Source organism: Salmo trutta, chromosome 12 (assembly GCF_901001165.1).
Source record: "Salmo trutta chromosome 12, fSalTru1.1, whole genome shotgun sequence".
NCBI classification, from domain to species: Eukaryota; Metazoa; Chordata; class Actinopteri; order Salmoniformes; family Salmonidae; genus Salmo; species Salmo trutta.
In genome coordinates this window covers 96,664,143-96,678,069 of record NC_042968.1, presented here as the reverse complement: position 1 = coordinate 96,678,069, position 13,927 = coordinate 96,664,143, and the positions used below count along the sequence as shown (strand labels likewise).

At 37.7% G+C, this 13,927-nt stretch overlaps 1 protein-coding gene across 2 annotated transcripts; it reads left to right on the top strand.

The window, feature by feature from the left end:
- The first annotated feature begins 7,211 nt into the window (after positions 1–7,211).
- On the top strand, positions 7,212–10,503 carry btg4 (B-cell translocation gene 4). Of its 2 annotated transcripts, none has more exons than XM_029766821.1 (5): positions 7,212–7,410; positions 7,829–7,966; positions 8,765–8,886; positions 9,554–9,687; positions 10,077–10,503. In XM_029766821.1, exons 1-5 carry the CDS (start codon positions 7,238–7,240, stop codon positions 10,308–10,310), a joined length of 801 nt encoding a protein of 266 aa, XP_029622681.1. In that variant the 5' UTR covers positions 7,212–7,237; the 3' UTR covers positions 10,311–10,503. The 2 variants fall into 2 exon arrangements, with proteins under 2 accessions (XP_029622681.1, XP_029622680.1); XM_029766820.1 differs by having other exon boundaries at positions 9,554–9,699.
- The last annotated feature ends 3,424 nt before the right edge of the window (positions 10,504–13,927 follow it).

The window sequence follows — 13,927 nt, the reverse complement described above, 5'->3', positions numbered from 1 at the left end:
TGGTATTATATTCAGTTCTACAGTATATAGTATTATATTCAGTTCTACAGTATATGGTATTATATTCAGTTCTACAGTATATTATATTCAGTTCTACAGTATATGGTATTATATTCAGTTCTACAGTATATGGTATTATATTCAGTTCTACAGTGTATGGTATTATATTCAGTTCTACAGTATATGGTATTATATTCAGTTCTACAGTATATGGTATTATATTCAGTTCTACAGTATATGGTATTATTTTCAGTTCTACAGTATATGGTAATATATTCAGTTCTACAGTATATTATATTCAGTTCTACTGTATATGGTATTATATTCAGTTCTACAGTATATGGTATTATATTCAGTTCTACAGTATATGGTATTATATTCAGTTCTACAGTATATGGTATTATATTCAGTTCTACAGTATATAGTATTATATTCAGTTCTACAGTATATGGTATTATTTTCAGTTCTACAGTATATGGTATTATATTCAGTTCTACTGTATATGGTATTATATTCAGTTCTACAGTATATTATATTCAGTTCTACAGTATATGGTATTATATTCAGTTCTACAGTATATAGTATTATATTCAGTTCTACAGTATATGGTATTATATTCAGTTCTACAGTATATGGTATTATATTCAGTTCTACAGTATAGAGTATTATATTCAGTTCTACAGTATATTATATTCAGTTCTACAGTATATGGTACTATATTCAGTTCTACAGTATATGGTATTATATTCAGTTCTACAGTATATGGTATTATATTCAGTTCTACAGTATATTATATTCAGTTCTACAGTATATGGTATTATATTCAGTTCTACAGTATATAGTATTATATTCAGTTCTACAGTATATGGTATTATATTCAGCTCTACAGTATATGGTATTATATTCAGTTCTACAGTATATGGTATTATATTCAGTTCTACAGTATATTATATTCAGTTCTACAGTATATTATATTCAGTTCTACAGTATATGGTATTATATTCAGTTCTACAGTATATGGTATTATATTCAGTTCTACAGTATAGAGTATTATATTCAGTTCTACAGTATATTATATTCAGTTCTACAGTATATGGTACTATATTCAGTTCTACAGTATATGGTATTATATTCAGTTCTACAGTATATGGTATTATATTCAGTTCTACAGTATATTATATTCAGTTCTACAGTATATGGTATTATATTCAGTTCTACAGTATATAGTATTATATTCAGTTCTACAGTATATGGTATTATATTCAGCTCTACAGTATATGGTATTATATTCAGTTCTACAGTATATGGTATTATATTCAGTTCTACAGTATATTATATTCAGTTCTACAGTATATTATATTCAGTTCTACAGTATATGGTATTATATTCAGTTCTACAGTATATTATATTCAGTTCTACAGTATATTATATTCAGTTTTACAGTATATAGTATTATATTCAGTTCTACAGTATATAGTATTATATTCAGTTCTACTGTATATGGTATTATATTCAGTTCTACGGTATATGGTATTATATTCAGTTCTACAGTATATGGTATTATATTCAGTTCTACAGTATATGGTATTATATTCAGTTCTACAGTATATAGTATTATATTCAGTTCTACAGTATATGGTATTATATTCAGTTCTACAGTATATGGTATTATATTCAGTTCTACAGTATATTATATTCAGTTCTACAGTATATGGTATTATATTCAGTTCTACAGTATATAGTATTATATTCAGTTCTACAGTATATGGTATTATATTCAGTTCTACAGTATATGGTATTATATTCAGTTCTACAGTATATGGTACTATATTCAGTTCTACAGTATATGGTATTATATTCAGTTCTACAGTATATGGTATTATATTCAGTTCTACAGTATATTATATTCAGTTCTACAGTATATGGTATTATATTCAGTTCTACAGTATATTATATTCAGTTCTACTGTATATGGTATTATATTCAGTTCTACAGTATATGGTATTATATTCAGTTCTACAGTATATTATATTCAGTTCTACAGTATATGGTATTATATTCAGTTCTACAGTATATGGTATTATATTCAGTTCTACAGTATATGGTACTATATTCAGTTCTACAGTATATTATATTCAGTTCTACAGTATATGGTATTATATTCAGTTCTACAGTATATGGTATTATATTCAGTTCTACAGTATATGGTATTATATTCAGTTCTACAGTATATGGTATTATATTCAGTTCTACAGTATATGGTATTTTATTCAGTTCTACAGTATATGGTATTTTATTCAGTTCTACAGTATATGGTATTATATTCAGTTCTACAGTATATTATATTCAGTTCTATAGTATATGGTACTATATTCATTTCTACAGTATATGGTATTATATTCAGTTCTACAGTATATGGTATTATATTCAGTTCTACAGTATATTATATTCAGTTCTACAGTATATGGTATTATATTCAGTTCTACAGTATATGGTATTATATTCAGTTCTACAGTATATGGTATTATATTCAGTTCTGCAGTATATTATATTCAGTTCTACAGTATATGGTAATATATTCAGTTCTACAGTATATTATATTCAGTTCTACAGTATATGGTATTATATTCAGTTCTACAGTATATGGTATTATATTCAGTTCTACAGTATATGGTATTATATTCAGTTCTGCAGTATATTATATTCAGTTCTACAGTATATGGTAATATATTCAGTTCTACAGTATATTATATTCAGTTCTACAGTATATGGTATTATATTCAGTTCTACAGTATATGGTATTATATTCAGTTCTACAGTATATGGTATTATATTCAGTTCTACAGTATATGGTATTATATTCAGTTCTACAGTATATGGTATTATATTCAGTTCTACAGTATATGGTATTATATTCAGTTCTACAGTATATGGTATTATATTCAGTTCTACAGTATATGGTACTATATTCAGTTCTACAGTATATTATATTCAGTTCTACAGTATATGGTATTATATTCAGTTCTACAGTATATGGTATTATATTCAGTTCTACAGTATATGGTATTATATTCAGTTCTACTGTATATTATATTCAGTTCTACAGTATATGGTATTATATTCAGTTCTACAGTATATAGTATTATATTCAGTTCTACAGTATATGGTATTATATTCAGTTCTACTGTATATGGTATTATATTCAGTTCTACAGTATATGGTATTATATTCAGTTCTACAGTATATTATATTCAGTTCTACAGTATATGGTATTATATTCAGTTCTACAGTATATAGTATTATATTCAGTTCTACAGTATATGGTATTATATTCAGTTCTACAGTATATAGTATTATATTCAGTTCTACAGTATATGGTATTATATTCAGTTCTACAGTATATGGTATTATATTCAGTTCTACAGTATATGGTATTATATTCAGTTCTACAGTATATGGTAATATATTCATTTCTACAGTATATGGTATTATATTCAGTTCTACAGTATATTATATTCAGTTCTATAGTATATGGTACTATATTCATTTCTACAGTATATGGTATTATATTCAGTTCTACAGTATATGGTATTATATTCAGTTCTACAGTATATGGTATTATATTCAGTTCTACTGTATATGGTATTATATTCAGTTCTACAGTATATGGTATTATATTCAGTTCTACAGTATATGGTATTATATTCAGTTCTACAGTATATTATATTCAGTTCTACAGTATATGGTATTATATTCAGTTCTACTGTATATGGTATTATATTCAGTTCTACTGTATATGGTATTATATTCAGTTCTACAGTATATGGTATTATATTCAGTTGTATAGTATATGGTATTATATTCAGTTCTACAGTATATGGTATTTTATTCAGTTCTACAGTATATGGTATTATATTCAGTTCTACAGTATATTATATTATATTCAGTTCTACAGTATATAGTATTATATTCAGTTCTACAGTATATGGTATTATATTCAGTTCTACAGTATATGGTATTTTATTCAGTTCTACAGTATATAGTATTATATTCAGTTCTACAGTATATGGTATTATATTCAGTTCTACAGTATATGGTATGGTAGCACCATGGTGATAAGTGATAATCTTCTATTTGTAATAATAATGTCAACTATAAAAATACATTTCCTGAAGAAAATGTGGCGTGCTTGCTAGCTTGTTTTGAAACATTTAGAAAATATGAATGTGGTTTTAACGTTTGTAGCTGAAATGGTTAAGAGCGCTAGCATTTAAAATGTCTACCACTGTGTTCTTATTTTTGGCATTGAATCCATGAAGTGTTATGCTAATTTATGCAAATTACCACTGCTTGCAGTTTATAAACGTTTTTAGGAATGTGAAGTCAGGATAGACTGAACATAAGAAAGTTGGTTTGGTGCCTCTAGCTTGAACAGTTCAAGAGTTACTGTTGGTGAGTTATTTTATGCAAATGTCTGCAAATGTGTATAGTTATAGTTGATACAAAATATTAAGAATTTGAAGTTAGGCTAGCTTGAACATGTGAAAGTTGGTTTGGTGTCTCTAGCTTGAACATAAGAAAGTTGGTTTGGTGTCTCTAGCTTGAACATAAGAAAGTTGGTTTGGTGTCTCTAGCTTGAACATAAGAAAGTTGGTTTGGTGTCTCTAGCTTGAACATAAGAAAGTTGGTTTGGTGTCTCTAGCTTGAACATGTGAAAGTTGGTTTGGTGTCCCTAGCTTGAACATAAGAAAGTTGGTTTGGTGTCTCTAGCTTGAACATAAGAAAGTTGGTTTGGTGTCTCTAGCTTGAACATAAGAAAGTTGGTTTGGTGTCTCTAGCTTGAACATAAGAAAGTTGGTTTGGTGTCTCTAGCTTGAACATAAGAAAGTTGGTTTGGTGTCTCTAGCCTGAACATGTGAAAGTTGGTTTGGTGTCTCTAGCCTGAACATGCTAAAGTTGGTTTGGTGTCTCTAGCCTGAACATGCTAAAGTTGGTTTGGTGTCTCTAGCCTGAACATGCTAAAGTTGGTTTGGTGTCTCTAGCCTGAACATGCTAAAGTTGGTTTGGTGTCTCTAGCCTGAACATGCTAAAGTTGGTTTGGTGTCTCTAGCTTGAACATGTGAAAGTTGGTTTGGTGTCTCTAGCTTGAACATGTGAAAGTTGGTTTGGTGTCTCTAGCTTGAACATAAGAAAGTTGGTTTGGTGTCTCTAGCTTGAACATGTGAAAGTTGGTTTGGTGTCTCTAGCTTGAACATGCTAAAGTTGGTTTGGTGTCTCTAGCCTGAACATGCTAAAGTTGGTTTGGTGTCTCTAACCTGAACATGTGAAAGTTGGTTTGGTGTCTCTAGCTTGAACATGTGAAAGTTGGTTTGGTGTCTCTAGCTTGAACATGTGAAAGTTGGTTTGGTGTCTCTAGCCTGAACATGCTAAAGTTGGTTTGGTGTCTCTAACCTGAACATGTGAAAGTTGGTTTGGTGTCTCTAGCTTGAACATGTGAAAGTTGGTTTGGTGTCTCTAGCTTGAACATGTGAAAGTTGGTTTGGTGTCTCTAGCTTGAACATGTGAAAGTTGGTTTGGTGTCTCTAGCCTGAACATGTGAAAGTTGGTTTGGTGTCTCTAGCTTGAATATGTGTAAGTTGGTTTGGTGTCTCTAGCTTGAATATGTGAAAGTTGGCTTGGTGTCTCTAGCTTGAACATGTGAAAGTTGGTTTGGTGTCTCTAGCTTGAATATGTGAAAGTTGGTTTGGTGTCTCTAGCCTGAACATGTGAAAGTTGGTTTGGTGTCTCTAGCTTGAATATGTGAAAGTTGGTTTGGTGTCTCTAGCTTGAACATGTGAAAGTTGGTTTGGTGTCTCTAGCTTGAACGGTACTGTTGGTGAGTTGATTTATGCAAATGTATGCACATTTGTCTAGTTATAGTTGATAAAAGTTTTATAGAATTTTAAGTTAGGATAGCCTGAACTTTTGAAAGTTGGTTTGGTGTTCAAGAGGTACTGTTGATGAATTAATTTATGCAAATGTATAGACAACAGAACATGATTTATTATTTGAAGTGATTTGAGCGCCCTTTGAATCGTGGAGCTGAAAGGACAACACCGTAAAGTGGTGACCCATCGATCTGGGTTCCGCTGTGCAAGAGGGGGTCCGTGGAGTTCTGAACATCAAGGTGATCGCTGTGAGGGATAAGATTCATGCGGTGGATCAGTTGATCTGCTTATGCAAATAGAGATGGTACATTTCTGTAAGCTAAGCACTCCCACAGTAGGGCGAATTCAAGTGCATCATACATGAGTGGACGTGTCATAATACTCATACAATCTGTCAGTCAAACAGGGAAATAGTTCCAATAGTTTTTCCACCATTTATTTTTCCCCATAGGGGGATTTTAGAAACACTTCAAATGAGGGCTGTGTTTTGTGTAGGTTTACCCTGGCGTGACGTTTTGATAACCATGTAAATCTCTCTCGGACAAGGTGACTTTTAGCAGTAGTAGTAGTAGTAATAGAGAGGTCCATGTGAAGGTTGTGATAGACAGAGCAATCCATGTGAAGGTTCTGATAGACAGAGCGGTCCATGTGAAGATTCTGACAGACAGAGCGGTCCATGTGTAGGTTCTGACAGACAGAGCGGTCCATGTGAAGGTTCTGACAGACAGAGCTGTCCATGTGTAGGTTCTGACAGACAGAGCGGTCCATGTGTAGGTTCTGACAGACAGAGCGGTCCATGTGTAGGTTCTGACAGACAGAGCTGTCCATGTGAAGGTTCTGACAGACAGAGCGGTCCATTGTACTGAGTCTGGTTAACATATCAATGAATGAGATGGTACCCTGAGGCTGGTTATCCCATCTCCTTGGTGAATTCCTTCTGTCAGAGGCACTACCGCAGGCTGCTGTCAATCAGTCAGGACCTGCAATCACATTGGAACACACATCACCTGTGCTTTTCCCCTCACACACACAGCTGATTTCAACGAGGTGTGTTTAGCAGCAGGCTTTTATACAGAACCTGTTTGTCCTGGGCTCAAGCTGCTGCTAACTGCCCTGAACGAACTGGCTGTTATCTAGAAGTGTCCAGAGAGAAACGGTAACATTTAAAAGCAGATTTGTTTGCTAGGGATTGGGACATTTTGTCATTTGGTTTCTAAGCTGCAGTTTAATTACGTCTTTAAGCGGTGTCTGTGTTTGCTAAGGTAGTTGGCTCAAGGTTGTGTTAAGGTTAGGTGGTTTGACCTTTAACGATGAAGGAAGAGATCGCAGCAGCAGTGTTCTTCGTTGCTCGGCTGGCGAAGCGCCATGGAAGTTTAGATGCTGAGAGCAGAGAAGGGTTTGCTGCTGCCCTCACCTCAGCCCTGTTTGACACCTACAAGACCCACTGGTACCCTCACACACCTGTCAAGGGACAGGCCTACCGGTCAGTAACTACACACACACACCTGTCAAGGGACAGGCCTACCGGTCAGTAACTACACACACACACCTGTCAAGGGACAGGCCTACCGGTCAGTAACTATACACACACACCTGTCAAGGGACAGGCCTACCGGTCAGTAACTACACACACACACACACACACCTGTCAAGGGACAGGCCTACCGGTCAGTAACTACACACACACCTGTCAAGGGACAGGTCTACCGGTCAGTAACTACACACACACCTGTCAAGGGACAGGTCTACCAGTCAGTAACGACACACACACACACCTGTCAAGGGACAGGTCTACCAGTCAGTAACTACACTACACATAGGCAAGATTGTCTCTGGCTGTGTGTGTGTGTAACCGTTGTGCTGCGTGTGTGTGTGTAACCGTTGTGCTGCGTGTGTGTTAGGTGCCTGCGTATGAACCGCGCTCAGCTGAGGGACCCTGTGTTGGAGAGGGCGTGTGTACGCAGCGCTGTCTGTTACGAGGACCTGGGGTTGCCACGGGAGATGACAATCTGGGTCGACCCTGGAGAGGTGTCCTGCAGGTGAGTGCTGTTGTACTGAGGCACTACTGTACTGGTATGTCTTACTGACCTGCCTCTCGGGAAGAAATTGTCAACTGGTGTGCCAAATTCAACCCCTCTGCATGTTACATGTAGACATAAGACTGTAAAAACCCACTTGGAATTCACCTCAAAATGATCTATTTTAATTCATCTATACCGAAGTATTTCCACTCATATTTGTACTTGTTCACATACGTCCATTTATAAGGTTTGAAATTGTCAGACGGCCGGGGGGGTCGTTGGAGGCGGCCGGCCGGGGGGGTCGTGGTCACTGCAAAAGTTCTTTTTACAGAATGAGCTAATGATTATGACCCAGGATTGTGTTGATTAGGCCAGTGGTTTTCAAACCGCTCCTTGGAGACCCCCAGCTGTTTCATGTGATTATTAGACCAGAACATTGTAAACCTCTCCTTGGAGACCCCCAGCTGCTACATGTGATTATTAGACCAGAACATTGTAAACCTCTCCTTGGAGACCCCCAGCTGCTACATGTGATTATTAGACCAGAACATTGTAAACCTCTCCACGGGGACCCCCTGTATTTAATTCATCCAGAGCTAACACACCTGATTCAAATTATATCAAGCTTTTGACTAAAATCAGGTGAGCTAGTTCAGGGCTACAATAAAATTAAGTCTGGGGGTGGGGTCCTCGATGAGAGGTTGGAAAAACGTTTTGGTCTGGTTCAGCGAGAACCTCCCTCTGCTTGTTAACCTGAGCCCAGGGAAAGGAACTACTGTTTTGGCAGGAAGATGTTGTGATGCGTTTCCTGTGTAGGTACGGAGAGCGCAGCGTTCCCTTCTGTGTGATGCAGCTGCAGGGCTGTCACCAGGGCGACAAGGAGTTTTCCCGACGCATACATAATGCAGTGGAGCGGGCCGCCTCCGACATCCAATCAGGTGCTCTGGTTTTCAAATTTTAACTCATGTTTTTCTGTTTCTCAGACAAATATTTGTATTTCTTACCCTGATTATCAAAATGTGTTGCAACATGTATGGGTGGATTGGATTATGCTGAGCTGCGGGAACCTGACGTAAATGGTCAAAGCACTGATGGAGGAGCGCCCTTCTCAAATTGAACAGTAATCTGAGCAGCTTGGGCGTGTTGTCGCCAAGGCAGCTTGGGCGTGTTGTCGCCAAGGCAGCTTGGGCGTGTTGTCCACAAACATCTATTTTCAATAAAATGCATATGTTCTAACTAGGTTTCACTGGAAGGCAGTTCCAAATGAACTGTTCTAGAAGGTTCTACAGTTATGTTTTTACTGTAGCCTGTAGGGCAGGGATCGCCAACTGCTTTTGATTAAAAACGGCAATCACTTTTTCCCCTTGAACACAGAATCCTTCTCCAAGTAATTTAGCCTAGGCTACGTCACTTTTGTTTTGAACCGACTTCGCCGCTGGCTTTGAACGGGGCACCTGGCTCACGCCTGGGAGATAGCCCTGACCCAAACTGATTACAGCCACTTTTCACCAGGTGCAATCACCTCTCACCTGGGGTAACCCAGGCCAGATAATCAAATCCATTTACTGTGAAAAGTGTTTTAAATCTTTGATTTGATCCAATCAGGCTCTTCCTCTGACGAGGAGGGCGAGAACACCAGCATGGGTAGCAGCTGCAGCAGCCTATCCGCTCCCTGCCCTGCCCCCAACCCAAAACCCAAAACCATCCCAACAGTCAGCAACCCCAACAGTGTCTACCAGGTAACAAACCAGGTAACAAACCAGCTAACAAACATACTAATGTTAAGCGCTCTGACGTAATAAACCAGGACTGGACGAAGCTCTTGGGCAGGGGTACTCAACTCTTACCATACGAGGTCCGGAGGCTGCTGGTTTTCTGTTCTACCTGATAATTGCACTCACCTGGTGTCCCAGGTCTAAACCAGTCCCTAATTTAGAGGGAACAATGAAGAGGGGGGAAATGCAGTGAAACTGGCTTTAAAGTCCAGAGTTGAATTTGAGGGATGTGTGACAGGGTTTAGATAATAGTAATAATTGTCTGCTGCGCAGTAACATGTGGTCCAGGTGTTGTAAAGAGCTGGCAGGCATCAATGATGTGGTTGTGATGTGACTCTTTCTCTCTGTTCCAGTTCAGTGAGTTCGCTCTAGTGCCACCCACTCCGGCCTGGGCAGCTTACCCCAACAGGAAGGCCTTCCCTGGGGACGGCTACCCTCCTCACGGCCCCCCCTCTGGAGGCATGTTCGCCCAGCAGCACACCAGCCAGTTCCAGCCTGCTAAAGGATTCAAACCCTACAGAGCTGCCACCTCCTTCACTGGGCCCAGGCAGGACAAGTACCATTGGGTCAGCAAGAACCGCTCCTAGAATGTAAACCTAGAAACTAGACCCCACTGGCTGCTTAGAGCCCAGAACACTTATTAAAAATATTAAAAGGTCAAAGTATGAATTATGAAATGGTTAAAGCAATGCTGTTTAAGCATTTTTTTAAAAGTTGCAGTATTTTTATTTAAAAAATATTTTATGTCTTAACTATTGTGACTGTTAAACTGGAAAATATTGTCTGAATAAAATTATTGATTTATTTTTAAGAAACTGGTTGTCTGTTTGTAGTGGGGGATTGTTTTCAGAAAAACACGAGTGTCCAGGTTTACATTGGTCCATATTATTCAGTGGGGTTAATTTGGTTTCGTGACTGAGCTTCAATATTTGTAAACCAACTAGGGGTGGGCAGTATACTGGTATGACATTGTGCCAGGATATGGATTTTTGCCGTATTGTGCGTCTCATGATAAATGTATGAAATGAGGTGTTCATTTCAGTCGAGTGATACAGCCTAGTGGGCTAGTTCAAATTGTTTCTTACTAAAAACAGCTTTTTTTGCAAAGAAAACAAAGCATGGACGTTACACTCAATCTGCCTGCCAAAGTCAACAAGCGTGTGAGTAAGTGACCATTTCGTGAAACACCTTTCATTAACAAGTGTCAAATCAAGCACTGACAAGGAAAGCAACGCTGAGTTGCAGGACGAAAAACGATTTGTTTGAAAAAGGGAACTCGTGTCATTTGACCTCGACCAACTAAGTTGACGCATTGTGCCAAAGGTGGAAACGCCAGCGGTTTTAACCACCTGAGAACCCTGCATGTATGCAAATCTACCAGAATGCGTGCAGCAAGTCCCAAGACTTCAAGCCAGACCTGCCAGACCTGCACTCCCCTATCACTCAAGGTGTCATTCATTACTGGTACTCCCTATGGGAACGCGTGCAATTACCTATCACATAGACATGGAACCAATTCAGAAAGTTGATTCAAAATCTAGATAAGAGATACAGCTAGGTATCTACAAAACATGTCTGCCAGAACTCTACTCAGGACGGAGTTGTCAACGAAATCTGTAACGCTGCATTCTCTATCACTGCAGACTTACGGTCAAGCCGGACCACAGAGCCATACATTAACCTCACGATTCATTACATTGACAACTGGAAGCTGCAAGCAAATGCCTTCAGACCTTATTTCCCAGACGACCACACCGGAGAAGTAATTGCAGCTGGGCTGAGGGGAGGCACTTTCATCCTGGGGCTTGAAAGAGTCGCGTCAAGTATGTATGACTACCGACAGTGGATCGAACATAGTCAAAGCGTTGGAGCGTAACAAATGGACAAGACTTGGATGTTTCCCACCGCATACAGGTTCTTGGTATGCCAAACTTGTCAGGTGGATGGATTATCTTGGCATAGGAGAAATGCTCACAAAATTTGAGAGAAATAAGCTATTTTGTGCCAATGGAAAATGTTTGGGGCCTTTTATTTCAGCTCATGAAACATGGGACCAACACTTTACTTGTTTGTTTCTGTTCAGTATATTTAAATATTATGGGGTTTTTTTTAAATTCAAGTGCAGACACAGGAAAGGTTGGGTTTGTGAATCAGAAGGGCATGGATCGGACTCATGTTAGCTAGCACAACAGCTAAGGTAGCAACAATATGAGCTGACTTGACTTTAAAGCAAAACACTTCAGATGGATACCCTTTCCCTACCCGTGTTGTTGAAAGAGGAAGAGGAGACAACTGGCCCGGTCAGGAAGAAGAGACAACTGAAGTTCCCAGTCAAGATTGAATATCAGAATTAGTAGATTAGTTTGAATACATTTTGTTGAGTCTTGGCTGGAGAAAAATGATTGTATAGTAATTATAATAGGCTCTAGGAACAGTTGATCACACATTTAAAAAGGTAGATTTGTTTATATAGCATTTATACAAGGCAGAAACATTTCAGCTTCTTTGCTGAAAAATATCCAGAATGCCAGTTTCAGTGAGAAGCATAGAAACACCAAGACAACTTTATAACAGCTGACCTGGTTTATCCAAAGCTACGCTGCCAATTAGCCACTGAGTCTACCTTTCAAAATGTCAAAATAGAACATGTTTTCAGTATCCACATTTTATTTTTGTTTAGTGTTTTCTGATTGTTTCAGTGCATGCATTCAACAAGCTTCGGACCAAGGACTTCCACAGAGCCGCTATCTCCCCCCCAAAAAGTGTAGAGAGTCATTGTACCATCTAAACCGCTGTGAAATATCTTTCCAAATAACCAAAAATATTGTATTTTCAGCTTTTTGAAGCTGGTGTACATAATCAAAAGTAAAAGACGCAAAAATACAACTTAAGAATGGGAAGCATAGAAATATTGCACATAGAACAGATCTACAGCGTCATAGACTTGCTTTCAATGAGAATGACAGATCTATAACTCACATTTCTATGTGAATTTGGTCAGACTGCCCAAAAAGTTACGTATTGCAGCTTTAAACTTCCATTGGTTGAAAGCCATTGCTCAGTTATCACTTGGCTCATGTAAATTTTGTAGTTGCCCCTTTAACAATCCTAAGGTCAACATACCCACCCACCCCCACAATATCCAGGCCACCATGGCCTATTTATTACCTTAACTTACCTCATTTGCACTCACTGTATATAGACTTTTTGTTTTGTTTTGTTCTACTGTATGTTTGTTTTACTCCATGTGTAACTCTGTGTTGTTGTCTGTGTCGCACTGCTTTGCTTTATCTTGGCCAGGTCGCAGTTGTAAATGAGAACTTGTTCTCAACTGGCCTACCTGGTTAAATAAAGGACTTGTTCTCAACTAGCCCACCTGGTTAAATAAAGGACTTGTTCTCAACTAGCCTACCTGGTTAAATAAAGGACTTGTTCTCAACTAGCCTTCCTGGTTAAATAAAGGACTTGTTCTCAACTAGCCTACCTGGTTAAATAAAGGTGAAATAAATAATAAATCCCCACATTCACATTTCTCTCATGTAAATGTTGTAGCTACATAAAAAGATGAAACAAACTATTTATTTTGGAAATGTCCAGTCTTTGCTCTTTTTTCCATTAGCATGCTAATGATTTCAATTTATATTGGATTATTTTTATCTGACATTGAATACATGTTTAGTATATTGACCACATAGTTCTCTGTGAGAATTTTAAATGAACTTGCTTATGTGATTTGGTTTATGTAGATACATTTCAATGTTGTTTAACACACAGTAACCAAAAAACCTAAACGAATTTGGATATTCATACTGAGTTTGCAGCAAATTGTAGAATGTTTGCCAGAATTGTTTGCCACAAAACAATTGCGGGCACTAAAACTAAAGAAGGATTTACCTAAAAATCGGTCAAGACCAGAGGGAACTCAAGAATTAACCAACCCTGCGATCACATTTGGTAGCTCATTATTTTATACGTTAGCGGTGATGTTAGGTAAGCTAGAAGCTTGTGTCGAAGAGCTTTGTAAACAAAAAAATAATAATAATGAAGTGATCTGCAGGACTTTAATGGAGGACCAGCCAACCTTTTGATACAGGATGCAGTGGTGAGTATTAAAACTGTCACCTGTGAGAAAGCGAAGGGCGCTATGGTAGACGACATACAAAGGTTTAAAAGTAGTGGCTGCTGCATTCTGGTAAAATGGTGT

What these genes read in the sequence shown, in the direction of transcription:
- btg4 (XM_029766820.1), top strand. Translation starts at nt 7,238, where the DNA reads ATGAAGGAAGAGATCGCAGCAGCAGTGTTCTTCGTTGCTCGGCTGGCG. An exon ending in GTCAAGGGACAGGCCTACCG is followed by an intron (nt 7,411 to 7,828) that starts GTCAGTAACTAC and finishes CGTGTGTGTTAG; the next exon opens with GTGCCTGCGTATGAACCGCG. An exon ending in TCTACCAGGTAACAAACCAG is followed by an intron (nt 9,700 to 10,076) that starts GTAACAAACCAG and finishes TCTCTGTTCCAG; the next exon opens with TTCAGTGAGTTCGCTCTAGT.